At 40.4% G+C, this 24,994-nt stretch overlaps 1 protein-coding gene and 2 long non-coding RNA genes across 6 annotated transcripts in view; 1 reads left to right on the top strand and 2 right to left on the bottom strand.

The window, feature by feature from the left end:
* The window catches only part of MDFIC (MyoD family inhibitor domain containing), a 42,201-nt gene extending 21,178 nt beyond the window's left edge, over nucleotides 1–21,023 (bottom strand). The window contains exons 1-3 of one of the 4 annotated variants that reach the window (XM_083463750.1): nucleotides 20,673–21,023; nucleotides 20,159–20,338; nucleotides 11,288–11,419 (exon numbers count right to left, since the gene is read on the bottom strand). In XM_083463750.1, coding sequence (XP_083319876.1) covers nucleotides 11,288–11,419; nucleotides 20,159–20,252 — 226 coding nt within the window. In that variant the 5' untranslated portion in view covers nucleotides 20,253–20,338; nucleotides 20,673–21,023. Of the gene's footprint in view, nucleotides 1–11,287; nucleotides 11,420–20,158; nucleotides 20,486–20,672 lie in introns of those variants that run through there. The other 3 variants (XM_083463751.1, XM_083463748.1, XM_083463749.1) reach the window with 3 other exon arrangements.
* On the bottom strand, nucleotides 13,010–18,878 carry LOC310687970. Its single transcript, XR_014516695.1, has 3 exons — nucleotides 17,890–18,878; nucleotides 15,442–17,309; nucleotides 13,010–14,478 (listed from the first exon to the last, which is right to left on the bottom strand). It is a non-coding gene; the product is annotated as an uncharacterized lncRNA (long non-coding RNA).
* A 1,658-nt stretch (nucleotides 21,024–22,681) lies between the features above and the next one.
* LOC310687978 overlaps nucleotides 22,682–24,994 on the top strand; it is a 118,282-nt gene continuing 115,969 nt past the window's right edge. The window contains exon 1 of the long non-coding RNA XR_014516704.1: nucleotides 22,682–22,872. This is a non-coding gene — a long non-coding RNA (uncharacterized lncRNA). The remainder of the gene's footprint in view (nucleotides 22,873–24,994) is intronic.

Below are 24,994 nucleotides of genomic sequence, written 5' to 3'. Positions count from 1 at the left end.
ATGTTTGTGTTGTTATTTATTTCAGAAAAGCTACTTAAATTTTGAATATGCAAATTAGTTTTTTTACATCTTGAATAAAATTAAAATACTCCATGAAGAATTTGAGATACCTAGATATACAATATAAAAACAATTAACAAGCACTCTATCCATCAGAATAATAACAGAATAATAATAAACATTTACACAGTTATTGTTTTGAGTGTGCCAAGTACTCTTTCTTAAAGGTCCCGGGCCCTAAGGAAGCCAGACTATACTCTACTAGGGCCAGGGCTTTTTCGGTGACGGCTCTGACCTGGTGGAATGCTCTGTCCCATGAGACTAGGGCCCTGCAGGACTTGAGCTCCTTCCTCACGGCCTGTAACACAGAGCTATTCCGCCTGGCCTTCAATTTGAATTAGCCTGATCCTCTATTCCCTTTTCCCCTTTCCTCTTCTATGAAGAAACCCTTTCTGGGACCCCACATTTAAATTCTTCCCTGGTCTCCTTGCTGGCCCTAGTAGGACCAACTTGGCCAGTTAGCCCTAGTGATCATTTGAAGTCTACTGACTGGGTCCCGTCCCCCCCATGATATCTGAATATTTGAATTTTATTGATATTGATGCTGCATTTTATGTTGCATTTTATGCTGTTTTTAAGTCACATTTTAATCAATGTTTTATATTTCCTGTTAGCCACCCTGAGCCCGGTTTTTAAACCGGGAAGGGCGGGGTATAAATAAAAATTACCTTTTTCCTTTCTTTCTTTATCATCATCATCATCACCCTCGTATCACAGGCTTGGGGTCTTGCTGTCTGGGCAGCCCAGGATCTCCAGCCCTAGAGATGTGACTTTGGTGCTGCTAACACAGTGGTTTGACTTCAACCCCAAAGGCACACTCCACTGTCTCTCAAGACAGACGGTGCCCTTAATATATATGTTTTGTGTGTGTGTGTGTGCATGTGCGTGTGCATGAACATGTTAGGGTGGACTATTGGTACGATCATCTATTACAGGAACCTGCTATGAAAAAAACCGTATTGGGATTTGCTCCACACAGCATCCCATAAACAATGTTCAAAATGAAATACAAATTACCATGCTCCTTTCAAAATCAATATAGTATCCACATGCAATTTCGTTTCATGCAAGGGCGAGGGTTGGAAAATGTATTGTTTTTTGATAGCAGAACATGGGGCTCCCTTGGATGAACGTGCAAAGGAAATGGGAGGGAATCTATTAGATTAGTATTAGTCTGAATTTTTCATTTATCCCTTAAAGCATTCATTGGACTTGATACTTAGAACTGTGAAATATTTTGTCAAGCTGGATTTATAATATACTATGGAGGGTAAAAGTTATGTTTGAATCAGGAAGTCATCTCTTTATTTCCTGTGCCATGCTAAAAATCCATCAACACCTTAGACGATATGGACTATATAGTATCAAATACATTCATTGTAGAAGAATTGCCAGCCAAATCTATGCAACCACTAGCTTGAGGAGAGTTTGTCAGGTTTACAAATGTTTCCAGTGTTCTGTAAATTAGCCTAAATTTGTATTATACATATTCTGAAACAGGTCCTCCATTTTGGTTTTTGAAAATGTCTTTATTAAGCCATAAAGATACAGTATCAATAACAATGCAAACTTTTACGAACTCTGACTAGCCTCCTTTCAATTCTTTACTGGGTAGCTATGCACAACCATCTAGAATATTAACATTCAAGTTGCAAGATATACCTCTGAGTCAACCTGTAAAGTGGCTTTTGTCAGCAATTATTTTTGAATATTTCCTAGGAAATAAGTAGCATATACTGCACCTTCTACATCACAGAAGGCATACATTAACTAAACAACAAGAAATGATCAAGGTACAATCCATCTTTTTAAAATCAATTTTTCATGCTGAATTTTTAATACCATGCTGACTTTACAAAGAAACTAAAGTACCAACTATCAGCCATCAACTATTTCTTTGGAACCTCCTCATGTTTTACAAGAAATACATCATTATGAAACAGGATTTCCTTTGTGAAGAAATACTCCAGCAAAATTGCAAGTAGATTTTTTTCCAGAAGGTTTACTGAAAATTCCTCGCTAAGACAGCCCAGAACTCCACTTACAGGATGCAAAAAGGATATTTCATACCATTGTTCTCACTTAAAGCATTTTTGCAAGGCATCCCAAGAACAGACCTTTGTGCTGAGATCCTTAATAATGTGCAGTCTAGGAAACTGGCTTCTGCACCCCAAAATATGTATTTTGATAACATAATTAGTTTCACCAAATCACTTATCTGCAATCAGTTTTGAGAAGAAATGGGTGCTGTGTAATACACTGAAACATAAGATCACCTTATACAGTGGTACCTCTGGTTGCGAACGGGATCTGTTCTGCAGGCCTGTTCGCAACATGAAAAGACCGCAACCTGCAGCGGTGGGTCTGCGCGCGTGTGGGTTGCGATTCACCGCTTCTGCACATGCACGTGGTGTTATTTTGCGTGTCTGCGCATGCGTGAGCGGCGAAAACCTGGAAGTAACTCTTTCCGGTACTTCCGGGTCACCGCGGGATGTAACCTGAAAGAACGTAACATGAGGTATGACTGTATCCCCCTCTTTTCTTACTCTCTGCATTACTCTCTCTCATTTCCCCAGTCTTCCTGTCTTTTTCTTTGTTATTTTACCTCCCTTCCTTCCCATCTGTCTCTTTCCTCCACAACCATTATCATTTTCCCTCCCCCTTGTTCTAGCTCTGAATTTACTGTTTCAAGCATGGGTTGGACTGGGTGATATATAAGGGCTCACCAACTCTATGGTATGCTTACACTTGGCCCGTCTATGGTTTCTACCTACTAGCCAGTTCCAGGAATGATGCACAAGGGCCTAAGAGACATAAGGCCCAGGTGGTCTCCTCCGGCCATTTTATCCCAATCTAGTATAAATGAAATTCTCAACCAGCACACAACCATTTTGCCAGGAACTTTCTGAAAACAGAATGGAAGTTTAGGATTCAGGCCTTGTATTACCAACAGGAAAATAATATCTGAAATGTAATCTTAGTAGCCATTTAGCTTCAAGAAAGAGCGGCCACAATAAGCCCATGTGTGAGTTGGGCGTTCTCTTCGTGGCAAGCTATGAAATGCCAGTAATGAATACTAAAGTTGTGTTACCAGATGATAGGGAAGAAATCACTGTATTTGTACCTCTAGTTTTGTAGATTTTCATAGCACTTAACTGGAACCACTAATTTTATGACCAATTACAACAGTGATCAACATTTTATAACGCTAATTTATAGTCTCCCTAACATTTTATGCATTAGTATTCTTGATCAGCATCTTACACCTTCATTAATCACATTATCAAGGGTGTTTTGTTTTCTGTCACATAAAAATTTATGAGGTCTCAGGGCAAGGCAGGTGGTTATTCCTCTAAGGGTTTTTTCCCATTCAGTTTCCTCTTTACATACCAGAACATGTTCCTTTATTTTTTGTTTTCTCAGTTAATTTGTTTTATGACAGTGCTTTAGGTTTATAATGCCAAAATACTATACCTACTAGACCATTACTCACAAGTACTGCAAACAACACTGGACATGCCAGAAATGCTATCAAAGGTTCCAGCAGCTTGGTGCTTGTTCAGAAGGGACTGCATTATTAACTCGTTATCATTCGTTTTTGCTGTGAGGCTTCCAAGATAGTGATGTGGAGCCACGTCACATATTGTCTGCATTGCCACCTCCTGACACTGACAAAGGGAGACTAACACATGGATGGCCAAAAATGTGCCCTTACAGATGTGGGGGCAGCAGGGGCATCACTTTCACAAACATGTCTGGCATCACTTTCACAAACATGTCTGGGGAGGGTGTAGGCTTTTAATTGTTGCTGGCAAACCACATTAAATACATCAGTCTTCTAAAACTTAAATTATCCATAGGTGATAAGGAAGTCCATGTAGGCAGGTAGAATTTTTTATATATGGTTAGGTGTGCAGGCTAGCAGAGGCGGCGTTGCTTTTCCACCAGACCAATTGGGTCCCATGCTGGCCACAGAGGAGGATACCCCTGCTTGTTCCATGATCAGCAAGATGAAGGATGAAATTAATATTTTTATATATTTACTTGCCATAAGCAGATGCTTCAAATTTAGTAAAGGGTTATATCCAACCTGTTGTGTTCCACTCATACAACAGTGCTCTGTTTTCTCTGTGCACCCCCAAAATCTGCTTCAAATGGTCCTTCTCTACAGCTGATTTTGAGGTTACATAGGGGGCTGGAGATGACAGGAGAGGACAATGGGGTTCCACTGCATGCATGGAAGTCTGCAGTGCCTATGGAACTGCAATGTTGGGTGCACTACTATATTTCTGGCAAAATTATGACTTAGTACTGTATTATTTAATACAAAGAACTTAGCACGCAATATTTACATTTGTGATATGAAAGATATTCTAACAATACTACTGAAATAATTCCTATGAGTACTCTTGACCATGGATTGCAAAGATAAACTTTCCTAAAAACTTATACACTTTCTTACCTAAAAGGAAGTCAAGTGTAGCTTATTTGAAATCAGTGCCAAACACTTTAGGTACAATACTGGTTTTTCAACTCACACACTCTCTCTCTCTCTCAACCCCCCCCCCCCAAAAAAAATGGTTAAAGCATTTTTATTACTAGACTATAGAGTTTCATGTCCCTTATAAGCAGTGACCACAAGGTTCCAAAATTGAGAAAGAAAAGAAAAACACCAGTCATCTTGCACTTGTAAATTTGTAAAAGAACATTCACAAAGGAGATGGCAAAGACAGCCATAATGGGATGAAATTATCCATGCTATTTTCCCCCCCAAGCAAGTTAAAATTCTGATCCTCCTCTCAGTTCACAGAAGAAGATATAAATCTCTATGAAATCATTATGCTCCCATAGTTTCAATATAGCGGAGGCCAGAGGTACTCAGAAGTCCTTATCTTGTGGAATTAACTGAATGGGCACCAAATATCAGCAGAGCTTTTTGCTTTATTTTGAACACTGTAAAGATATGCCATGATAAAATACATGCAGCATTTTTATTTTTACAAAAGAAAACAGAATACTTCAATTAAAAATGCTCCCCTCCCTTTCAGAAACGTATAGAACAAAACAACATTGTCCTGTTAGAGCTTATTTAGCGCACACCACATTTACAAATATTTCCAACATAACCAATGTTTTTGTATGAAATTAGGTTATTTTTCAAAAACACTTTGTACATGGAAAAATGTCTAACACACACAGTTGCTACAACCATGTGTAAATATTTTCCTATTTTTATTCAATAACTTTCCTTTCCTTTCCCCTTCCAAACTTCATGGAGAAGAATCTACTGGTGAAGCCATTAAAAGAATAATAATTCTATTTTATTTTTTTAAATCGAATACAGTCATACCTTGGATCCCAAACGCCTTGGTACTTGGACGTTTCGGCTCCCGAACGCTGCAAACCCGGAAGTGAGTGTTCAGGTTTGCGAATGTTCTTTGGAACCCAAACGACTGGCGGGACTTCTGCGACTTCCGATTGGCTGCAGGAGCTTCCTGCAACCAATGAGAAGCTGTGCTTTGGTTTCCTAACGTTTCGGAAGTCAAACGGACTTCCGGAACGGATTCCGTCTGACTTCAAAGGTACGGCTGTAATTGGAGTGTTCTTAACTGCAGTGCAAATGTATGCAAGTATTTTCACATAGAACATAACTCTACCCCAGTCCCATTGTGTGTGTGTGTGTACATGCGCACGCACGCACACACACACACACGCGCGCACACACACACACACACACAAATCCTCACACTCCATATCAAGCTGTTATGTGTCTTCTACAATTCACATCCAGCCTTGTCTTCTCCCCCTCCATTGAATCACACAAGCTCCCATTCCCCATAGCAATCTTGATGGGATACTGCGGCACTCCGTGTACCACGGCAGAGAAGCATTAGTCCCATTGTTTTCAGGGCTTTATAAGTGAACTGTGGTATATTTATAGCACAGGGACACAGCTCAAGTTGTGAATATTTCTAAGTGAAGTACTCTTCACACATACTGAACTCCCTCTAGCTCAAAAAGGAAAAGGCTTAAAGCCACACATAATATGCAATATATGCCTGCATTTCCAAGTACAAATTATAAGTAGCAGCAGTTCCAACTCTCATGCCCTAAGCAAAATATAATTACTCAGCTCACCACAAAAGTGAAAGAAACCAGGTCTGCTATCCTCCTCCTTACATCCTTAAGAGGCAACTCTTAACCACAATATCGCTACATTTTAAATTTAAACCATAACACAGCTCCAACTGATACTAACTATAAATGTTCTTAAAAACAGTCTCCAGCCCTGAAAGAAGAGCCAGAGAAAAGGCCTCATGGACTAATACCACCTTCTAAAGTCAGAAGTGGACAAAATTACTGGATTCCACTCCAGTATAGTATTAGTACTGAATAACTGAATTCATTGGCAATTCCAGACGTGCATCTCTGGAATCTTTCTCATAGCTGAATTCCACTCACTGAAAATTTGCAGTCTTTAGATACATAACAGGCTGTATATTCATGCACTGGAGCCTCCTGCCCCAACTTGACACAGTGACATCAAGTCCTTTCATGCAAGAGGCCTCCATATCTATTTGGCAAGGTCTACAACATTTCCCAAACCTCCAGATGCATAACAACACAGTCAAATTCTGGTAGATCTCCAGCCAGGTTCAGTGTGCTTCTGAGGCAAGTGAAATGCAAAACCTATATATGTGAGAGTCTGTCACTATCTATATACCACTATGAATTGTAGACTTATATCTGAAAACTGAATTAAATCAGCTATGCAGCCAGTACCCATTCTAGTTAACCCTTGGTACACAGACAGATGTAGGCAAGTGTGCTTTTGTTCATAGTTACATTCAAGGACAACCTGCAGAACACACAAATGCAAATCTATTCCATTCAGATATACACCTTATATATACTCGAAGAGCGCACTATTGTCATATAGATGGTAGTAAAATGTATCTGTGAGTATTTACCATACCATTTTTGTTTAAAATATCTTGTGCTACTGAAGAATTGATTATTTTGGAGATGGCTAACATTTTAAACCATCTTACGCTTTTATAATTTGGCAAAGTATCTTATTTTGTGTTTCAAATGCTAAATATGGTTAATTGAATATATCATTACTCTAGAAAATTGCAGACTATCACAATGCCAGTTCACTTACTCCACAGTATTATTTCAGGAAAGGTGTGGGCAGGTTCTTTTTTTTTTTGTATGCTATACACAGGCAAGCTTCTTTGAAATATACTGGAAACAAATGGAAACATACATCTTAACATAAAATGCAGCTTTATTTCTGGTAGGTTCATAAGGATGCATTACAGCTACGGGGCGGGAAGTGATTTAAGTAATATTCGTTTCAAACAATATATTGCTTTATGTACTTTATTTAGAAAGCATCAAAACTTTAGTTGCTGATTGGAGTTATGGAGAGAGTAACAAGGAAAGGACAGTGACAAATAATTAGGACTTTCCCTTGTTAAGATAATGATCTTCCGACTTGGGGTTCACATTACCTAAAACTTTTTGGATTAATGACTGAACATGCAGCATAATCGTGTGCATGTCTACTAACAGGCAAATCCCACTCTGCTCACTGGACCCTACACCCAGGCAAATGAGCATCAGATTGTTCATACATAATAAAAATAGCAAACATCAGTCTTAGGCAGGAAAGCAAAGTTATTCCCTCAGATAACACACTGCCTGTAGATTTAGTCCTCTTTAGAATCATCACTATTAATATGACCAACACTTTTTGAACAATTAGAAGATAGTAGCCTCGTGTCCTTTTCTTAGATTTAAGTTCAGTATATATGGGTAATTCTTAATACAAAGCTTGATAACACTGACAGTTCTTTCTCATTCAAGCGCTGGTTCCAGTTGTCTGAAAACATTCATTCAGTCAGTCATTCATTCAATTTGTATGCAACTTTTTCACACACACAAAATCACGCTCAAAGAAGCTTACAACAAAGAAAACAGGAATACATTTCAAACCAACACTACAAAAACAATTTCAAAATAACACATCAAAACAATAGCAAATGTAACAGCCATACAAAAAAGCACATTTAAATACTATAAATTTAACAAGATTAATAAAACGTGCAGCATCCAATAGCAAAAATAACAAGGGAGCTTCACGGTTTCACCTTAGTCCTAGAAAGACCCCTCCCATGATGTTGCAGCAGCTTCTTATAAGGGGTGGGGTAGCTGGAAACACCCCATTATATAAAACATCATGTAATTGAGCAATGAAAGTCCTGAACATTATTAAAATCACTCTTTGAAAGCTATCACATCATCTGATTGGATAAATAACTTTGGCACAAAGTAGCTTCCAGTATATTTTCTGTTGGGCCTCAGTGTAAACTAACCCAATAAGGAAACTCCACCTAAGAGCTGAGAATGCAATAGAGATTTCACACAAGCAAGGTATTACCTGATATGACTGATCATGTGAATCAGTCCTAAATGATGAGCCCCTCAGAGAACAATTCTCTAATGCGGACACTGAAAAAACTATCACTTCAGTTTCTCTAGCACTGTGGGGGATTTTAATTTATTTTTATTTTAGTGCATTAGTGCATTACCTTGAAAGGTGCTTGTTTTACATTTCTTATGGCTTGGGTTTACCAAATTTCTCCACTTACTGAATAGTACACAACATATCCCAGAAGTTTATCCTCCAAACTCCCTCCAATATGGATAAAAATACCCCTTTCCAGAAAGAACAAGGTGGATGTTTAGTGAAGAAGAGGATAAATTTGAAGCTGAAATGATGGATGGCAGTGACCTTTCTATCTGTAAAACTTCAGCATATAATAGGCTATTTAATCTTGAGAACTGGATTATTATTAATCAATTATTCATGACAGTTTGAATATATGGGAGATGCTTCTTGTTTTCTTAAATATCACAAAGCTGAAGTCCTGTTTGAGCAACAGGAAGATTAAATCTGAACAAGTCTACAAGACCCATGCCTATTGCTCCTTCAACTTCTATTGCTTATTGCTATTGAATATCGAACAAATTGTGCTGAATTAACTCCTGCTATGATAATTTTGCAGTAATGTGTCATTCAAACAAAGAAAAATAATGGAAAAACAAGTATATTGGTGGAATTTGGCAGAATAGGCTATGTTCATATGCGAATGGTGACAATGGAATCAGACAGCTTCTCTTTTCAAAGAAAATGTCTCATAAGATCCTAAAGGTGCTCAAATTAAAAGCTGAAATGATTGGCTGCATAACATTGCACTTGGAAGGGTGAAAATAGCAAGGCATGATGTGACAAATAGTATGTTTACTTGCATTATGGATACAACTCTAAGTTTACTTCTCATTTTTTAATTTTTAACTTCTCTTAATTTACTAGGAAAATGTAAATTTTAAAGAAAACACAAAGAAGGAATCGTTGAACGAATTAAATACATGAAGCCTGGAGAAGAGACAACTAAGAGGAGATGTCCTAACAGTCATCTTCAAATATCTGAAGGACTGTCACATACATGATGGGCCCTATTTATTTTCTACTGCTCTATGGAAAGGGTGAGGAATCTCAGGCCACAAGGTCAAAAGCAGCTCTTCAGGTCTCTGGCCCTCAATCAGGGTTCTCCTTAGGTCATGTACCCTCTCCCAGGCCTCTGTGTCCATCTTAAGTGCTTTTGCCTAGATGGAATATGCTCATGAACATTGATGATGCCTCTTCATGCTAATACCTGGAAGGAGAAGTGGGACAGAATCATGGACCTTTGTGAGGCTGGAATGTATCCTACTGTGGAAGGCAAGTGTCATATCCACTTTTACTTCTCACTATGCCTGTCAGTGGTATGCAGCCCCTGGAAAGCTGCTTATGAAAGAATGCAGCTCTCAGGCTGAACAAAACTCCCCAGGCCTGATCCACAGGGTAGAAGCTGATCAAGGTGCCCAAATGACAAGAACAAGGATTAAGACTGAACATTAAGTAGAATTTCCTGACAGTCTTAAGCTGTTTAACTGCCCAAAAGTTATTATCTTGCTGTATTTTTTTTTACAATAATAAGAAAAACGAAACATCTGGAAACATTTATAATGGGAAAGCTAAGAAGACTTATAACAAACAGAGCAATATTTGAAACTGCGTAGGTGGATAAACAATCCATTTGGAAAGAGAAAAAAATATTGAGTCATTAAAGCAGCAGTAAACAGAAAGCAAGGCTCTTGTTAAAATTATGATGCGTATTATGTTCAATGCAACACAGAAAAGCAAGTTCCTTGGCAAATCAGTCTTACTTACCAATTCTTAATTTTTTTCAAATAATCGCTTTGTATGTCCTCAATCCAAAATGTTTACTTTTGACTGATTCCATTTTCTACACAATGGAACACTCATATCTTTTAATTCCAATGCAGTTTTACCATACCATTAGGGAAGACCCATCAAGAACACATGCTGCACGAAACATGCAAACAATCACCCCACTCTTCTAAAGCCACTGATGCAGAAGTGAAGATTTTACACATAAGACAACTTCCTACATACACTGCACTTTTCTGCACACCCCCATTTATTGTTGTGAACATCCCTGTTCACTGCAGACCTGGAAATTAGGAACATAAGAATCTGCTGGATCAGGCAAACACCCCTTCTAGGTCCAGCATCCTCTTCTCACAGTGGCCAACCAAATGCCTATGGGAAATCCACAAGCAGGATTCAATAGGACTGGCCCTATATTATCCCATCTGTAAGAGGGGGAGACAGGCTGGAGCAGATAATTGGTGCCATAAAGGCTAGCTACTCACAGAGATCAGGCTGGATGAAATTTGATTTTATAACTTGAAAACCTGAACCACTGCTTTCTGTAGAGAATCTGAAGGCACTCTCCTCTCTCCTTAACACACAACAAGACTGACAAATCTCAAGATTGTTCAAAGGGCATTTGCTTTCCTTGGAATTAATGGGAAACAGCATTATGGGATCTTAAAATAATAATTGCACAGATGCGCTGCCTGACATGGTATAATGCATGTTTGCTCAAGTCACAAAAACAGCTTGTTTATCTCTAGGTAGTCTTTGATGATGAAGACGGACAGAAATCATCCCTGAGAAGAAATTCTGTTGACACACATTACAGTTCTACACAAATGCATTTGACACAGATTTAGCTACATCAACAGTCAGTACAAGATTACACTAAAAAGGCAAGTCTAAACAGCAGCAATTAGTTCTGGAAATACTTACTTCTGATGAGGTCACCACCAGTGCAATTCCCCCAGACAGGCTGGTCCTCCGTATCTACTTGTATATTTGGGTTATTTGAAGGTTCTCTGATCTCTCTCTCTCCTAGCGCTGTTCTTCCTCTATCACATTTTTCTAAACAACAACAAAGGATTACACTATAAGCAATTTAAGAAGATTTACCCCTTCCTTTCCAAGCTGCTTTATCAACAAGAATATACCAAACCGTTCTCTTATAAATTGTTCATGGCTAAACTGCAAGAGTTAAGTATTGGCAAAGAGATTAAGGATAATTAAAATTATATAATGATTGTTCTCCCAATTTATTACTCAGTTGCATCAAGTTAAGAAAACTACTTCTCCTTCTGTCCTAACCATTCCCACACTGAAACATACTAAGGGGTAAAGAGACTTCACGCTTGTGGGATCTGCTTTGGTGGTGGTGGTTATTACTTGATCTCGGAGTTCTGCAAGCTGGAGCCAAATGTTTGCATAGTGGCTCAGAGGTCCAGACATACTGTTATAGTTAATGAAGGGTAAATAGTATCTTAGAACATATGATTAGCACAGGAATTTACTTTGAGAACCAAAACCGAACTCTCAGTCTCAACCTTTTCATACAAAAATCCACTCCAGGTTGTCCCCTTGGTTTTCTTTTCTTTTGTAGTCTAACTGAGAGGGTGAGTTTTATGTGGAATCTACACACATATAAAAAAATGTTCTGAAAACGCTTTTTTAAAAAGCGTTTTTAAAAATACATTGAATTTTCCATAAGGCTCACCATCGCCATCTAGTGTCACATTGTATATTGCACTTAAAACACACTTAAAATGTTTTATTTGCAGCTGTATAGCTGAGTCCTTAGTTGTTGCTATTGTTAAACAGCTGGAAACCTTTGCCACCTACTGTAAAAATGATATCATTTTCAAGTATTATTTTATATACTTAATTAAGGATTTCTGTACCAGCATTTACAAAATGGTCACAGGGTGTGCCACAATTTTTAAAAAAATGCATAAATACCTAATATAAAACATTTAAATAACAAAATAAATTATCAGCAATAGTATCAGCAGGCCAGCAGAAGTTCCAGCTATACTGTAATTCTGTAATACCTATAGTTTCACATCTGTGTACTAAATTAAATCAATGATGGTGCAAGGCACACCGCCATAAAGAGGTCATTCCAAAGTGTTGAAGCTGATACTGAGAAGGCCTTATTAAATACCCTCCCATTTCTTACATCCTCAGTTGAGAGAAACACCAAAAGGCCAACCTGCTGGTCTTATAAAGTGTTGGTCACATGGGCAAGACATGTTAGTATGGCAAGCAACCCCACTGTTTGGTTCTCCTGTGAGATCTCCCTCATTCCAACATCACTGATCACATGGGATGAAACCTCAAAACCCCTCTGTAACACAGGACTGGCTCTGTGTTATTGGAAAGCACTGGAGTTATGTACAATTAAAAACTTTGAACCTCCAAAGTTCTTCACAGTCCATTTGAAAACTTAAACTCCAAAGTACTTTGGCCAGAATCACAAGAAAGGGCAAATCATGCTGCACAGATACACTGTGTGTGCGTGTATGTATGTTGCTGTTTAGTCGTGTCATATATGTATGTATATACAGAGTGAGTCCTTTAAAAGAGGCCCCATGGATACACAGTACACATGTTCCACGGGGCCTCTTTTAAAAGACTAACACACACACACTCTCTCTCTACACACACACACACACACACACACACACACACACATGCATAGAAGCTGAAGATTTCTGATACACCAAAAAATAATGTTACATTCATATATCTAAATTTTAAAAAAGCACCAGTCATATGAACAAAATCCTATTTAATAAAGCAATTCCAGATATCTTTGTGTGGCCAACTTTTGAAGTACTTTCCAGCCTACATACTTCAGCGATTACACAAATACCCCCAATCTGCACTATTTTAGAATTGGCAAACATAATTAAAGGGAAAGCAAATTTTGCATAAACATTTTGAATTTAGGAAGTGCATTTTAGATACTTTCATGGCCAACCTTTAGATATGTGTATTGTAGTTCAATTAAACAATGTACCGGTACATGTGCACGGAAGAGCTGTGATTGATGACAGATCTTTCTTTAAAGGTTCCATGGCAGGTGGTCTCTGTGGTGCAATGGATCAGTGCATCTGGCTGTTAACCAGAAGGCTGGTGGTTCGAGCCCACCTAGGAACGGCTGCGGGCAAGATTCCTGCATTGCAGGGGGCTGGACTAGATGACTCTTGGGGTCCCTTCCAACTCTACAATTCTATGATAAAGAGCCATGTCATATTTCAAAGTAAAAAGCTGTTTGCCTTTTTAGCATTGCAATGACTGCAGCAGAAACTTCAAAGGAAATGTAAACTCTGTTGCGTTTGCCCATACCGCATCACTCGGTTCAAAGTTCTGACTGGAAAAGAATCCGAGATCGGAAACTGCTGTACTAGGCAGACCAAGATAGTATGAGGTAAAAGCCAATGTCACTAAAGTCGTTTAGGCTTTGACTTCAGAAGAATATGCATGTGTCACCGCCACATGGGCATTAATCATCTTAACTGAAATTATGCACAAGAAACTGAATGCAGAAGTATGTCCTTGCGACATTTACACTTAAGCTTGTCGAGAAATCTTGCATTTTCTTGGATGATACTAATAAATTCATAGTTGTGTTAGAAGCAAGAAGAACAATGTAACATAAGACGATAATACAAGCCACTATTGTCTCAAAGGGTATTACTCACCACTCAAAACTGTAGCATTTAATAAATACGAAAAATCTTAGCAACTTTTTCAACCGTTAAGAGGGGCAGGAGGGGGAATCCAATTACTCATAACATTAAAACCAGTTACCAGTAAAAGGTGGCACAAAATCTGGAAAAATTAGAGTAATTGTGAAACTCGATATTTTAGAAGTATTGATTTACTGTTATTTCTATTAGAGCACAATAGCAAAAATGTCATAGCGTTCTCTCATAAAAAGTACCTCTTTCCAAAGCATATCTGCCCATCTAAGAAACTGTGTGACGGCTATATTCATTTCACACTTACCAACCTCAAGTTACAACCCAATTTGGAGTTGGTATGCAGCAAAACGTCCTTAGAAAATCACTTTGTTCACTTATCTATCATTCTCTGTATAGTATTATTAAACAATAAATAATAACCTAGAATCATAGAGTTGGAAGAGACCACAAGGGCCATCGAGTCCAACCCCCTGCCAAGCAGGAAACACCATCAGAGCACTCCTGACATATGGTTGTCAAGCCTCTGCTTAAAGACCTCCAAAGGAGGAGACTCCACCACACTCCTTGGCAGCAAATTCCACTGTCAAACAGCTCTTACTGTCAGGAAGTTCTTCCTAATGTTTAGGTGGAATCTTCTTTCTTGTAGTTTGGATCCATTGCTCCGTGTCCGCTTCTCTGGAGCAGCAGAAAACAACCTTTCTCCCTCCTCTATGTGACATCCTTTTATATATTTGAACATGGCTATCATATCACCCCTTAACCTCCTCTTCTCCAGGCTAAACATGCCCAGCTCCCTTAGCCGTTCCTCATAAGGCATCGTTTCCAGGCCTTTGACCATTTTGGTTGCCCTCCTCTGGACACGTTCCAGTTTGTCAGTGTCCTTCTTGAACTGTGGTGCCCAGAACTGGACACAGTACTCCAGGTGAGGTCTGACCAGAGCAGAATACAGTGGCACTATTACTTCTCTTGATCTAGATGCTATACTCCTATTGATGCAGCCCAGAACCGCATTGGCTTTTTTAGCTGCCGCGTCACACTGTTGGCTCATGTCAAGTTTGTGGTCAACCAAGACTCCTAGATCCTTTTCACATGTACTGCTCTCAAGCCAGGTGTCACCCATCTTGTATTTGTGCCTCTCATTTTTTTTGCCCAAGTGCAATACTTTACATTTCTCCCTGTTAAAATTCATCTTGTTTGTTTTTGCCCAGTTCTCTAATCTGTCAAGGTCGTTTTGAAGTGTGATCCTGGGTTAGCCACCCCTCCCAGTTTGGTGTCATCTGCAAATTTGATCAGGATTCCCTTGAGTCCATCATCCAAGTCGTTGATAAAGATGTTGAATAAGACCGGGCCCAAGACAGAACCCTGTGGCACCCCACTAGTCACCTCACCAAGTTTGAAATCCTAAACACACTTATTAGGGGGGAAAGCACCACTGAACACAACAGGGCTTCCTACTGAGTAAACATGCATAAGATTGTGCTATAAATGTACCTTCTAGGACAGTGGTCCCCAGTTAGCTAAGTACTGTGGACCCACTGTTTTATAAAATCCAAGCCATGGATCCCCTGCTTTTGAATTTTTTGATACCTTTATGGTAGTTTTTGTTATGTGAACGGTGCCACAGACACCTTGAGTGGGTTACGTGGATGCCCTGGGATCCGTGGACCATCAGTTGGGAACCACTGTTCTAGAATACTTTTAATTCACAACAGGTTACAGATCTATGAGCCCTGAGTGGCACTTTTAGGCAACTGCAACACAAGTGGGAAGCCTCTCTAACCAAAGGGGAATGGGGGTGAGCAGGAGAAATAAAAGACAGCTGCATCACTTTACTTGTTGCAGTTCTCCAAACTCAAAAAAGCTCCAACTCAAATCAGAACTCAGAAACATTTACAGTAAGTTACATGATGACTCAATTGTGCGTATTATGGGCTGCTGTCTCTCAAGCTTTGCAGATATTACTGACTCCTGTTAGCATTATCATACAAAGGCAAATGCAGCTAGTGACTGAAGAGTACATAATCTACTCAGTGGAGGGCCATTCCATTGGCTGAATTTCAATGACAGACAAAGCCCCCACATTTTCATATTAGAGTTTGGCTCCATTTGGCTCAGATCTTGCACCCACTCCCTTGTCCTGTGCTTCAGATCTGAGCAGCCAAGGCTCAGCTCTCATCCAGAATAAGATTTTCCTCCTAATTATAAACATACCAATGTTTCAATTAATCAGTCTTTGTTTCAGGTGTTTCAGGAAGTATCTCCTTGCACTGCTTTATTTTTTGTAATGGTGAGGTCCATTAACCATTCAGAATGATAGCGTAAATGCAAGGAAGAGTGTGAAGGAGAAAGTACCAACAAATCGTTGCAAGTCTGGTTGCAGTTCCTCAATTATGGCAAGGAAGGCAGGAACTTCACAATTTGGTTTGTTATAAGTATATTTATGCCACCTTTCAATTATATTCCCAGGGCAGTTTACAAAATAACATGAAAATACAAAAAAACCCCCAGCAAACTAAAAGCCACAAAATATTAAAATAGTTTGCAAAATTAAAACTGCATCTAAAACGTTTGGGAACATAAAAATGTATATGCCTGGCAGCAACAGGATAGTAAAGCACCTGTAGGGCAAAAATCTCTGGAAATTTCTAGGGGGAAAAAATCTCTGGTGCACCACAACTAAGTAATAATATATGACCATGTGCTGAATACTTCTCACCACTGACTACCACCCAAACATCTGGAATTACAGAAGGTGAGTAGGTGAGGGAAATAGGATGGCAGCTTGATATCCAGAAAACACCTAATTTCATTGGCAGGCAAAAAGTTCTGCCTCCTCTCTCCACAATCACACACCATTATGACCTTTTAAATTACATCCTCATTTTCCACTTTATACATTACTGGTGTTCATCTGCTTTTAAAGGATGTGGGTCTGCTGCACAGGATAGTTTGGGCCTAAGAAAATGGCAAAATCTTGAGGCTGATCTTTCAACTGTAGCACTAAACAGCATAAATAGATCATCTCTCTTTATACTAGTATCAAAAATGGCACTGAGATTACACATAAAATCTGGGATACAAATAACAATACATAGCTGGAAATGTAGTTTTTCTCAATGTTGAATCATTTATGCTTGTCCTCAACATGCTTTTAATCTTGATTGATTCTAGAGTAAGCCATCCAGGGTCAAGTCACCTGATGTGTGCTTTAAAACTCTTTCTGTGATTAGACTATCCATGCCTTTTTCTCCCTGCATATGGCCAAGGTAAAGGAAGAAAGAATTGGTGATTGCAATCCTGGTGTATGCCACCTTCAAATCCATTTTCCTTCATATTGGTGTCCGTTTCTGTTAAAGAAACTCAGCACCAGCCAGACTAGCCCATATCAGCGCCACTCACCCCTAACTTGCTGGAGGAGGTGCATGTCAACAGCGTCACACCAGCACATGTGGTGGACCTGTGAAAAGTGGTCACATTGTGGGAATCAATATTTGGGGGGGTTTTGTGCCATAACTGGACAAAACATCATTAAATCCCTGAATCCGGCTTAACTTGCTTGGGAGATAATATGAACCTGCATTTCAAACATCTTACTGGTCTGTTCTTGTTGGCAGCTAGGCCAGTAGTAGCAAGGTATTGGAAGGAGCATTTCTGGGACCGCCTACATCTGTTTTCAAATGGACACACTACACTGCAGACCAATGCAGGGTCAATCAGCAACAAACTTTTGTTTTCTGAATGAAACCAGTTTATCAAGAAGTGTTTTTCAGGGGCTAAAAATATGCAATAGATCTAGACTGTATGTGAACTTTATCAGGAAAAAACAAATACCTTAGTCTCCATTGATTCTAGAATAAAATGTTGTATGCATGAACCAACTATAACCACAGTTAACAGTTTGTTGTTGTTTAGTCGTGTCCCAACTCTTCGTGACCCCATGGACCAGAGCACGCCACGCACTCCTGTCTTCCACTGCCTCCTGCAGTTTGGTCAAAAGTTAACAGTTTACCATGCAGCAAACCACAACCCCGGCTTAGTGTTACATACAACCAGGGATTGTGGTTTGTTTCACGCAAACAAACTATGAATGGGAAGCTTCACATCATGGTTTCTTTGATGACAACACAGCCATACAAAGAAGAATGGTTCTAATACAGATTCTATGGAAAGGAATCTTGCTTTTTTTAAAGACCTGAGATACATTTAAGGCATCTCAAGAAGCAAGTAAGTTTATTCTTGTTTGCATCTCCATGCATGTTAAGTAAACGAGATACCCATACACTGCAACAGACCATAGACAGGTTTCAAAGCTGAGAAATGCTCATGGAAGTGGCCTAAGTATGTCCATACATTATATATTGTTCCTTAATAGCTCAAAAAATGTTCCATAAAACAGCTCTGATGTTTGCAGGCATACACCCAACTCCAGATAATAAACTGGCAGCATTTTATCATAGCTGAATTTTCTGAAAACGCTAAGCAATCCTATTTAGAATGCATTACAGAAGTCCAACCTGGAGGTCACTAGGGCATGAATGACCATGACTTTGTCCAACTTTGCCAGGGAGCGGTGTAACTCGTGCACTGGACAACACTGGTAAAAGATACCCTTAGTCACTGCCATTGTGTAAGTGGAAAAGTTACCTTAGTAACCTCTGCAGCAACTCTGTGCTATACAGTTCAATCTTATGCGTGTTTTATTCAGTAAGTACCACCATGTTAAATGGAATTTACCTTCAACTTATTAAAAGGCTGCAATCAAATGTTCTTTATGAGGGTGAAAATCCCACTGATCACAGTGAGATTTACTTTAAAGTAAACCTTCCTTGGATTGGGCTGTTATTGATTTTCCCTATGAATTCTTTAGAAGTTTACTTCTGACGAAAGTTACATGGCAAGGATAGTTAAGCACTTCTACAAGAAGAAAGGTTTGTTATTATTAACACATATTTCTAGTGTGTCAAATTCATCCCTCAGTTTAGATTGCTGCTGCAACAATATTGCCACTATACAGTTGTGGACTAGTGTAAGTATTTATTTTGGTCTTCAAATATTATTGTGCATAGTTGAGTATCATTTAAAGACAAAGTGTCAGTTCTAAATGAATAAAAACAATGAAGTGGTTAAAATACTACATATTGCCTGTAAAAGAAAAAAATAACTTAAATGCCTCCCATTTTATTTATAGAAAAAGGTATTCCAAAATCTAAAACACTTTAAATGTTGTTAAAACATGGAAACCTTTACAATAAACAGTGTCACATGACCATCCTCCTACTTGAATGTGTTCACTATAAACTTGTCGCCTAGAGAATCTGGAAGGCAAATTTTAAAACAAAATTGAAAGTAAACAGCCAGCTACACATAGGAGGCTGCCTTACACTGACCAACCAGTAGTCCATCAAGCTCAAGTATTGCCTACACGGAATGGCAACCGCTCTCCTGGGTTTCAGATAGTGGTCCCTCCCTGTCCTACCTGGAGATGCTGGGACCTTCTACATGCAAAGCAGATGTTCTACCATTGAGCTACAGTCATTGAGCTACAAACATTTTGTTGCATATATAAGCATTTTAAAGCCTATCTACTCTGGAGCAGCTGCTCAAGAGCACACTTTCAGGCAGCTTGGTAGGGAGAAGATAAAGGCCTAGCCTGAGAGCACCTGCCCCCCTCCCCTCCAGTTTCAAAACTACTACTCTACAAGGCGAGAAATAAGGGTTTTGTACATATTTAGTCCGGCATTCCTCGGCCTGCTTCGGAATTTGGGAGGTGTGGCAAAAATGGCAACAAACAAAAAAAATGCCAGGAGTGAAGAACAGCCAATGCATCTAGAGGAAAGCTCTGGAGAAGGTAGTGACACAGGGACACAAAACCCCTCATTTTGTGCCTGTATTGCAGAATAATTCCACACACCCCCGCCACACACTTTCCTAACAGGATGTAGGGAAGGTAAGCAAGCTGTAAGCGGCCTGGAAAAGGCAACACACCCACCCCTCCCCTTCCCAATGAACACAGCCTAATCTCAGCTGCATCATTTCAGCTGTTCAGCCGTCGCGGCTCTTCCCCCCCCCCCCCCAGAAGAAAAACTTTCGAGCAACTTACCTCGAGGGAGCGAGATCAAAAAGCTGTTTTCAGCCGGAGCTGCGCGCTCTGGCCCTTCAGGCCCTGAAGGAAGAGGTTCTCTCGCTTGGGACATCTGCCAAGCTCTCTTCCTCCGAGTAATAAAGAGCTTAAACGCCCCTCTCCTCCTCCTCCTCCTCCCGACAAGGCTAATGCAAGACCCTGAAGGAAGAAACAAATGAAGAAGTCTTTCAGATGGGCTTCGAGGCGCGCATTCTCTCACACACATATATATACGTATTATCTGACTCGCTTGCAGGCAAAGGACGGGAGATGCGCCGCCGCCAAAGAGAAGCCCGAACTTTTCTCTCTTTTTTTTGCAAAGCAACCGGGTGCGCCGGTTTCTGCTAAAATGTAACATGCGCACAAACACATATACACACTCTCTCACTCTGTTGTTTATTTTTTAAGCCAAAACACCGCGCGCGAAGAAGAGGAGCCAGCCCAAAGCTTCGGGCCGAAACAAAACAAAAGCAACCTCCTTCAGCGCCTTTACCTTGGCATTTCCTCTCAAGAAGTCCTGCTCTCTTCCTTCCCGGGGTTGGGAGGGAAAGAAGGAAGGAAGGAAATAGAGGAGGGGGGGGAGAGAGAAATAACTTTAGCAGGAGCTCTTCTCCCAGGCCAGCCGCTTCCCTAACATCTCCCCTCCCGTTCCCGCCTCTTTCTTCCGCCGCCCCCCTTTCCTTTCCTTTCCTCCGGCTGTTTAGCACCCCGCCCGCCCCCACCCACCCACCGGGGCAGAGGCTTAGCTTGGCCTCAGACGGAGCCTCCCAGCGCGGAAACTGGCGTCAGCTTCGGCCCGAGCGCGGCTCGCGCCCCTCCCGCCAAAACTGGGGCTCTCGCGCTCTCTTTCTCTTTCGCCCTCCCCACCCGCCGTCATCGTTTCCTCACGAAAACCGCCTGGCTCTTCTTTTCAGACTGGCAGCGCGGTACTTACTTAAAAAGACATTATAAAAAAAAACCCCGAGCCTAGCCTGGTCCCAAAGAACAACCAGCCTGAATATAGTTGTTGTTGTTGTCCCTGAATGGCGTGAACATTTTTTACAAGAGGAATGCACTCTGGCGGGACCTGTTGCACCTGATGGCCTTTGGGCCTCTGATATATATCAGAACACCTATATGGCCCAGACGTGAGAAAGGTCCTCTTCAGGGCAAAACAAAAGTCCTTCTGTATACTCTACAAATGCTCTGCTTCAACACGACTCCTCTAGGCCCAGGGAAGTTTATATGGTGTCATAAGGCTCCAGCCAGGGCCAGATTTAGGTTTGATGAGGCCCTCAGCTACTGAAGGTAATGGGGCCCTTTATATGTCCAGCTGTCCTTTGTCAGCAACAAATTGTCGCTGTTTTTTGTGTTGAATATATGCTATATGGTAATTTATGGACCTAATATGTAGGTATCTAAAGCCATTTGCGCATAACAAAATATGTATTTTATCAAAGTAATTGTTGAACTTATATACAATTAAGAAGTATATTAATAGTGAAATACAGTGGTATCTCGGGTTACATATGCTTGAGGTTACAAACTCCGCTAACCCAGAAATAGTACCTTGGGTTAGGAACTTTGCTTCAAGATGAGAACAGAAATCGTGCAGCGGCGGCAGTGGGAGGCCCCATTAGCTAAAGTGGTGCTTCAGGTTAAGAACAGTTTCAGGTTAAGAACGGACCTCCAGAACGAATTAAGTACTTAACCCAAGGTACCACTGTACAATTAAGAAGAAGTATATTTGGGGCCCCCAAGCTATAGCTTGTTTAGCTTAGATGTAAATCTGGCACTGGCTCCAGTCCTAACTACACTAAATGCCATCGGATTTGATGTTTTTCTGGACTACACTTTAGGAGTACAGGTGTGTGCCCCCCATAGGAATGAACTCCTAGGGGCAGAGGGGTCATTGCCTCTCCCCCAATAAAATATCTGAAGGGGGCCACCCCCAAAAAGTTGATGGGCATTGCCATTCAAATTATGTGTGTGCACCATGTCATGTGATCAATTAGGCAAGGTGAGGCTTACCTGCACCCCCCACCCAATTTTTTATTCAAGTTGGCACCCCTTACCCCCCCCATAGAATCATAGAAGTGTAGAGTTGGAAGGGGTCACAAGGGTCATCTAGTCCAACACCCTGTGATGCAAGGATCATTTACCCAACGTGGGACATTCTACTTGCACACAACCATGTATATGTGTAGTACAGGGAAACAAATAATTTGATTTAAATTGCAAAAAATGGCCCCAAAGGGGCAAAAACGGCCCAAAAAAAGAGCAGGAAAACTGCAAAAATGGAATGGTACAAAAAGAGCAGGAAAGGGGCTAGCAATCCCAGCAGCCTTTGAAACTTTGATCCCATGCATCTGAAAGGAGGTTTGGAGGGAGCAATTGTAGTTGAATTTGGTGAATTTTTGGCAGAGTTTTCAGATGAGTTTTCGGAGATGGCACCTAAACACAAGGCATTGTCATCTTCCTCAGGTGCCGAGAAACCCAAGAAGCAGCAAGTGTTGTCTGAAAAGACAACAGCGTCAGCTGCCCATTACCCTGTTTCTCTGCAGAACACCTGTAGCAGTACCATCAGCAGCAAGTGAATCTGAGCCATGGCCAAGGACTTTGGGGTACCGGTCTACCCACCCCCTTGTCATTTCCACATCATCCAGTGATGAGGAAGACTAAGAGCCACCAGTGCCACCATTCATTCCAGTCTGGTAAGTGCTGCTGGTTTTTTTTAAGAGTTCCCAGAGGTTTACTGGGTGTTTACAGGCTTTTTAGATGGTGTTCCCCACTGTAGTTCATTTCACGTATACACGTGGTACCTGGCAACATAACCCCTGCGTAACTGGGGAGACGCCTGTACTTGTAGTAACAGACTTCACATGCAAAGTACCCCAACAGTATCCTCTGTCTTTCCTAGAAGCCTAGAATACATCACACAAATTCAAAGGTGAGGGAAATGTATTTTATTCATTATTATTGCTACCAACCTGTAGGCCTCCAGAGTTGAACCTCAGCAGTAAAATCAAATGAAGCTGCGGAAGCCTCGTCGGATATTTGGGTTCCAAAGAACGTTCGCAAACCGGAACACTCACTTCCGGGTTTGCAGCATTCAGAAGCAAAACATCTGAGTACCAAGGTGTTCAGGATCCAAGTTACGACTGTATTGCTTTGGGTCCTATTTTGTTCCCCCTCCCAGACTGTGGGGGGGACGGACGTGCACAAAAGGATTAACAGCAAATGCACCAACAGTCTCTTACCCTATGGGTTAAGCCAGGGGTTGCCAACCATCACAACTCAGCACCTGAGTATGCTATTGATATACTGCAATATGATTAAATACCTCATAGAGCAAGGCTATTTTATTATTTATTTCATATGTTTATATACAGTATACCGCTTAATACAACAGTTTCTGAAATGGTTCACAAAAAGATAGCAAATGCTGTAAACAATGAAACTAAAAAGACTACAGTACCAGATGGGGAATCACAGAAAAGCAAAGGCAATTCATAGCAGCACACTTTTTAAAAAATCCTAAGATTTGGTGGAATGACTCAGTAGTCAGACCACCAAGTAAGGTACCTGTAAGGTGGTTGTAAAATTGCAAAGGTATGACCTCCAGACCTCAGCTACCTCTCCACCCATTATTTGGGGGTCGGAAATCAACACCTGAGCTAGGAGCAGGACTATGACAGCTAGTCCTGACTGCCCAATGTCACATGACTCACTAGGTTCTCTCCTATGGGTTAATCTTGGATATCTTTTTTAAAAGCCTATGTTAATACAGGATATACAGAAGCTCAGTTTTTTCATGTCTTATCTACTAAAAACATACTCAGCGTACTTAGTGACACTGTGATCAACTCCCTCAGGATGGTAAGAGCAGCTTGGTTGGATCAGGCTAAATGCCTATCTAGTCCTGGCAAACTATTTCAGTTCAGGCAGTTTAGTTCAGATACCCTACTTTTTCTGCAGCGAAGCAGGGGAGAATTATTATATTTGATTAGTTTTTTAATGAATTTATGAATCACCTTTCACTTACGTTTCAAGGCGGTTTACAATTGACCATAATAGCAAGCTAAAATTAGAAATAAAGGCAATAGAAACAACTAAAAGGTTTTAAATCAATACAAATAAAACACCCAAGGATATATATTAAAAGTCAAAACAAAACAAAAATGCATTTACTTGTTTCTGCAAAGTAAAATATAGTGGGCACATTTCATATCTCAGTAGGGATGCATGCTGGAAGCCCTGCTCCAAATTGCTGTGGAGTGGGCTTCTGCTATCTTAGGGACTTCAAGGAGACACCCTCCTACAGAATGCAATGACCTACTGGGGATGTAAGACAGTCTCTGCTGCAGTAAACTGGTCCTGAGCCTCACAGGGCTGATTTAAACCTTGTGGCTGCAGCATGTGTGAAGCTATAACAGGAAGATAATTAAGCCAGACTCCTCAAAACACAAGTATCTGTCATGACCTGCGTGAGATTTAGACACTTATAACTGTGACTAGAGGTGAACCCTATCTTAAGAAATCACCAGAAAATGATTTTGTGGTAAGGTTTCTCACAATATGTCCCAAATACAACTTGTTCTGTTTTTCTTATTTCATGCAACTGTATTTTCAAATGTGAGGGGGGAAGTGGTATGGCAAGGCATAATTTGCATATATTTATTTATTTTCCTTACATTTATATCTCCACTTTTGGCCCCTGGTGGAAGGTAAGGCAGGCATACATGTGTTTCTGAAGTGATCTCCCAACCAGGCATTAACCAGATCCAGACTTGATTAGTAGTAGCGGCAGAGTGGAAGCCTCATGTGCCTTCAGAT

This window comes from Podarcis liolepis (genome assembly GCF_965112155.1).
Source record: "Podarcis liolepis genome assembly, chromosome: 10".
NCBI classification, from domain to species: Eukaryota; Metazoa; Chordata; class Lepidosauria; order Squamata; family Lacertidae; genus Podarcis; species Podarcis liolepis.
Note: the sequence above shows the minus strand (reverse complement) of the source record. Positions and strands in the feature narration are given on the sequence as shown.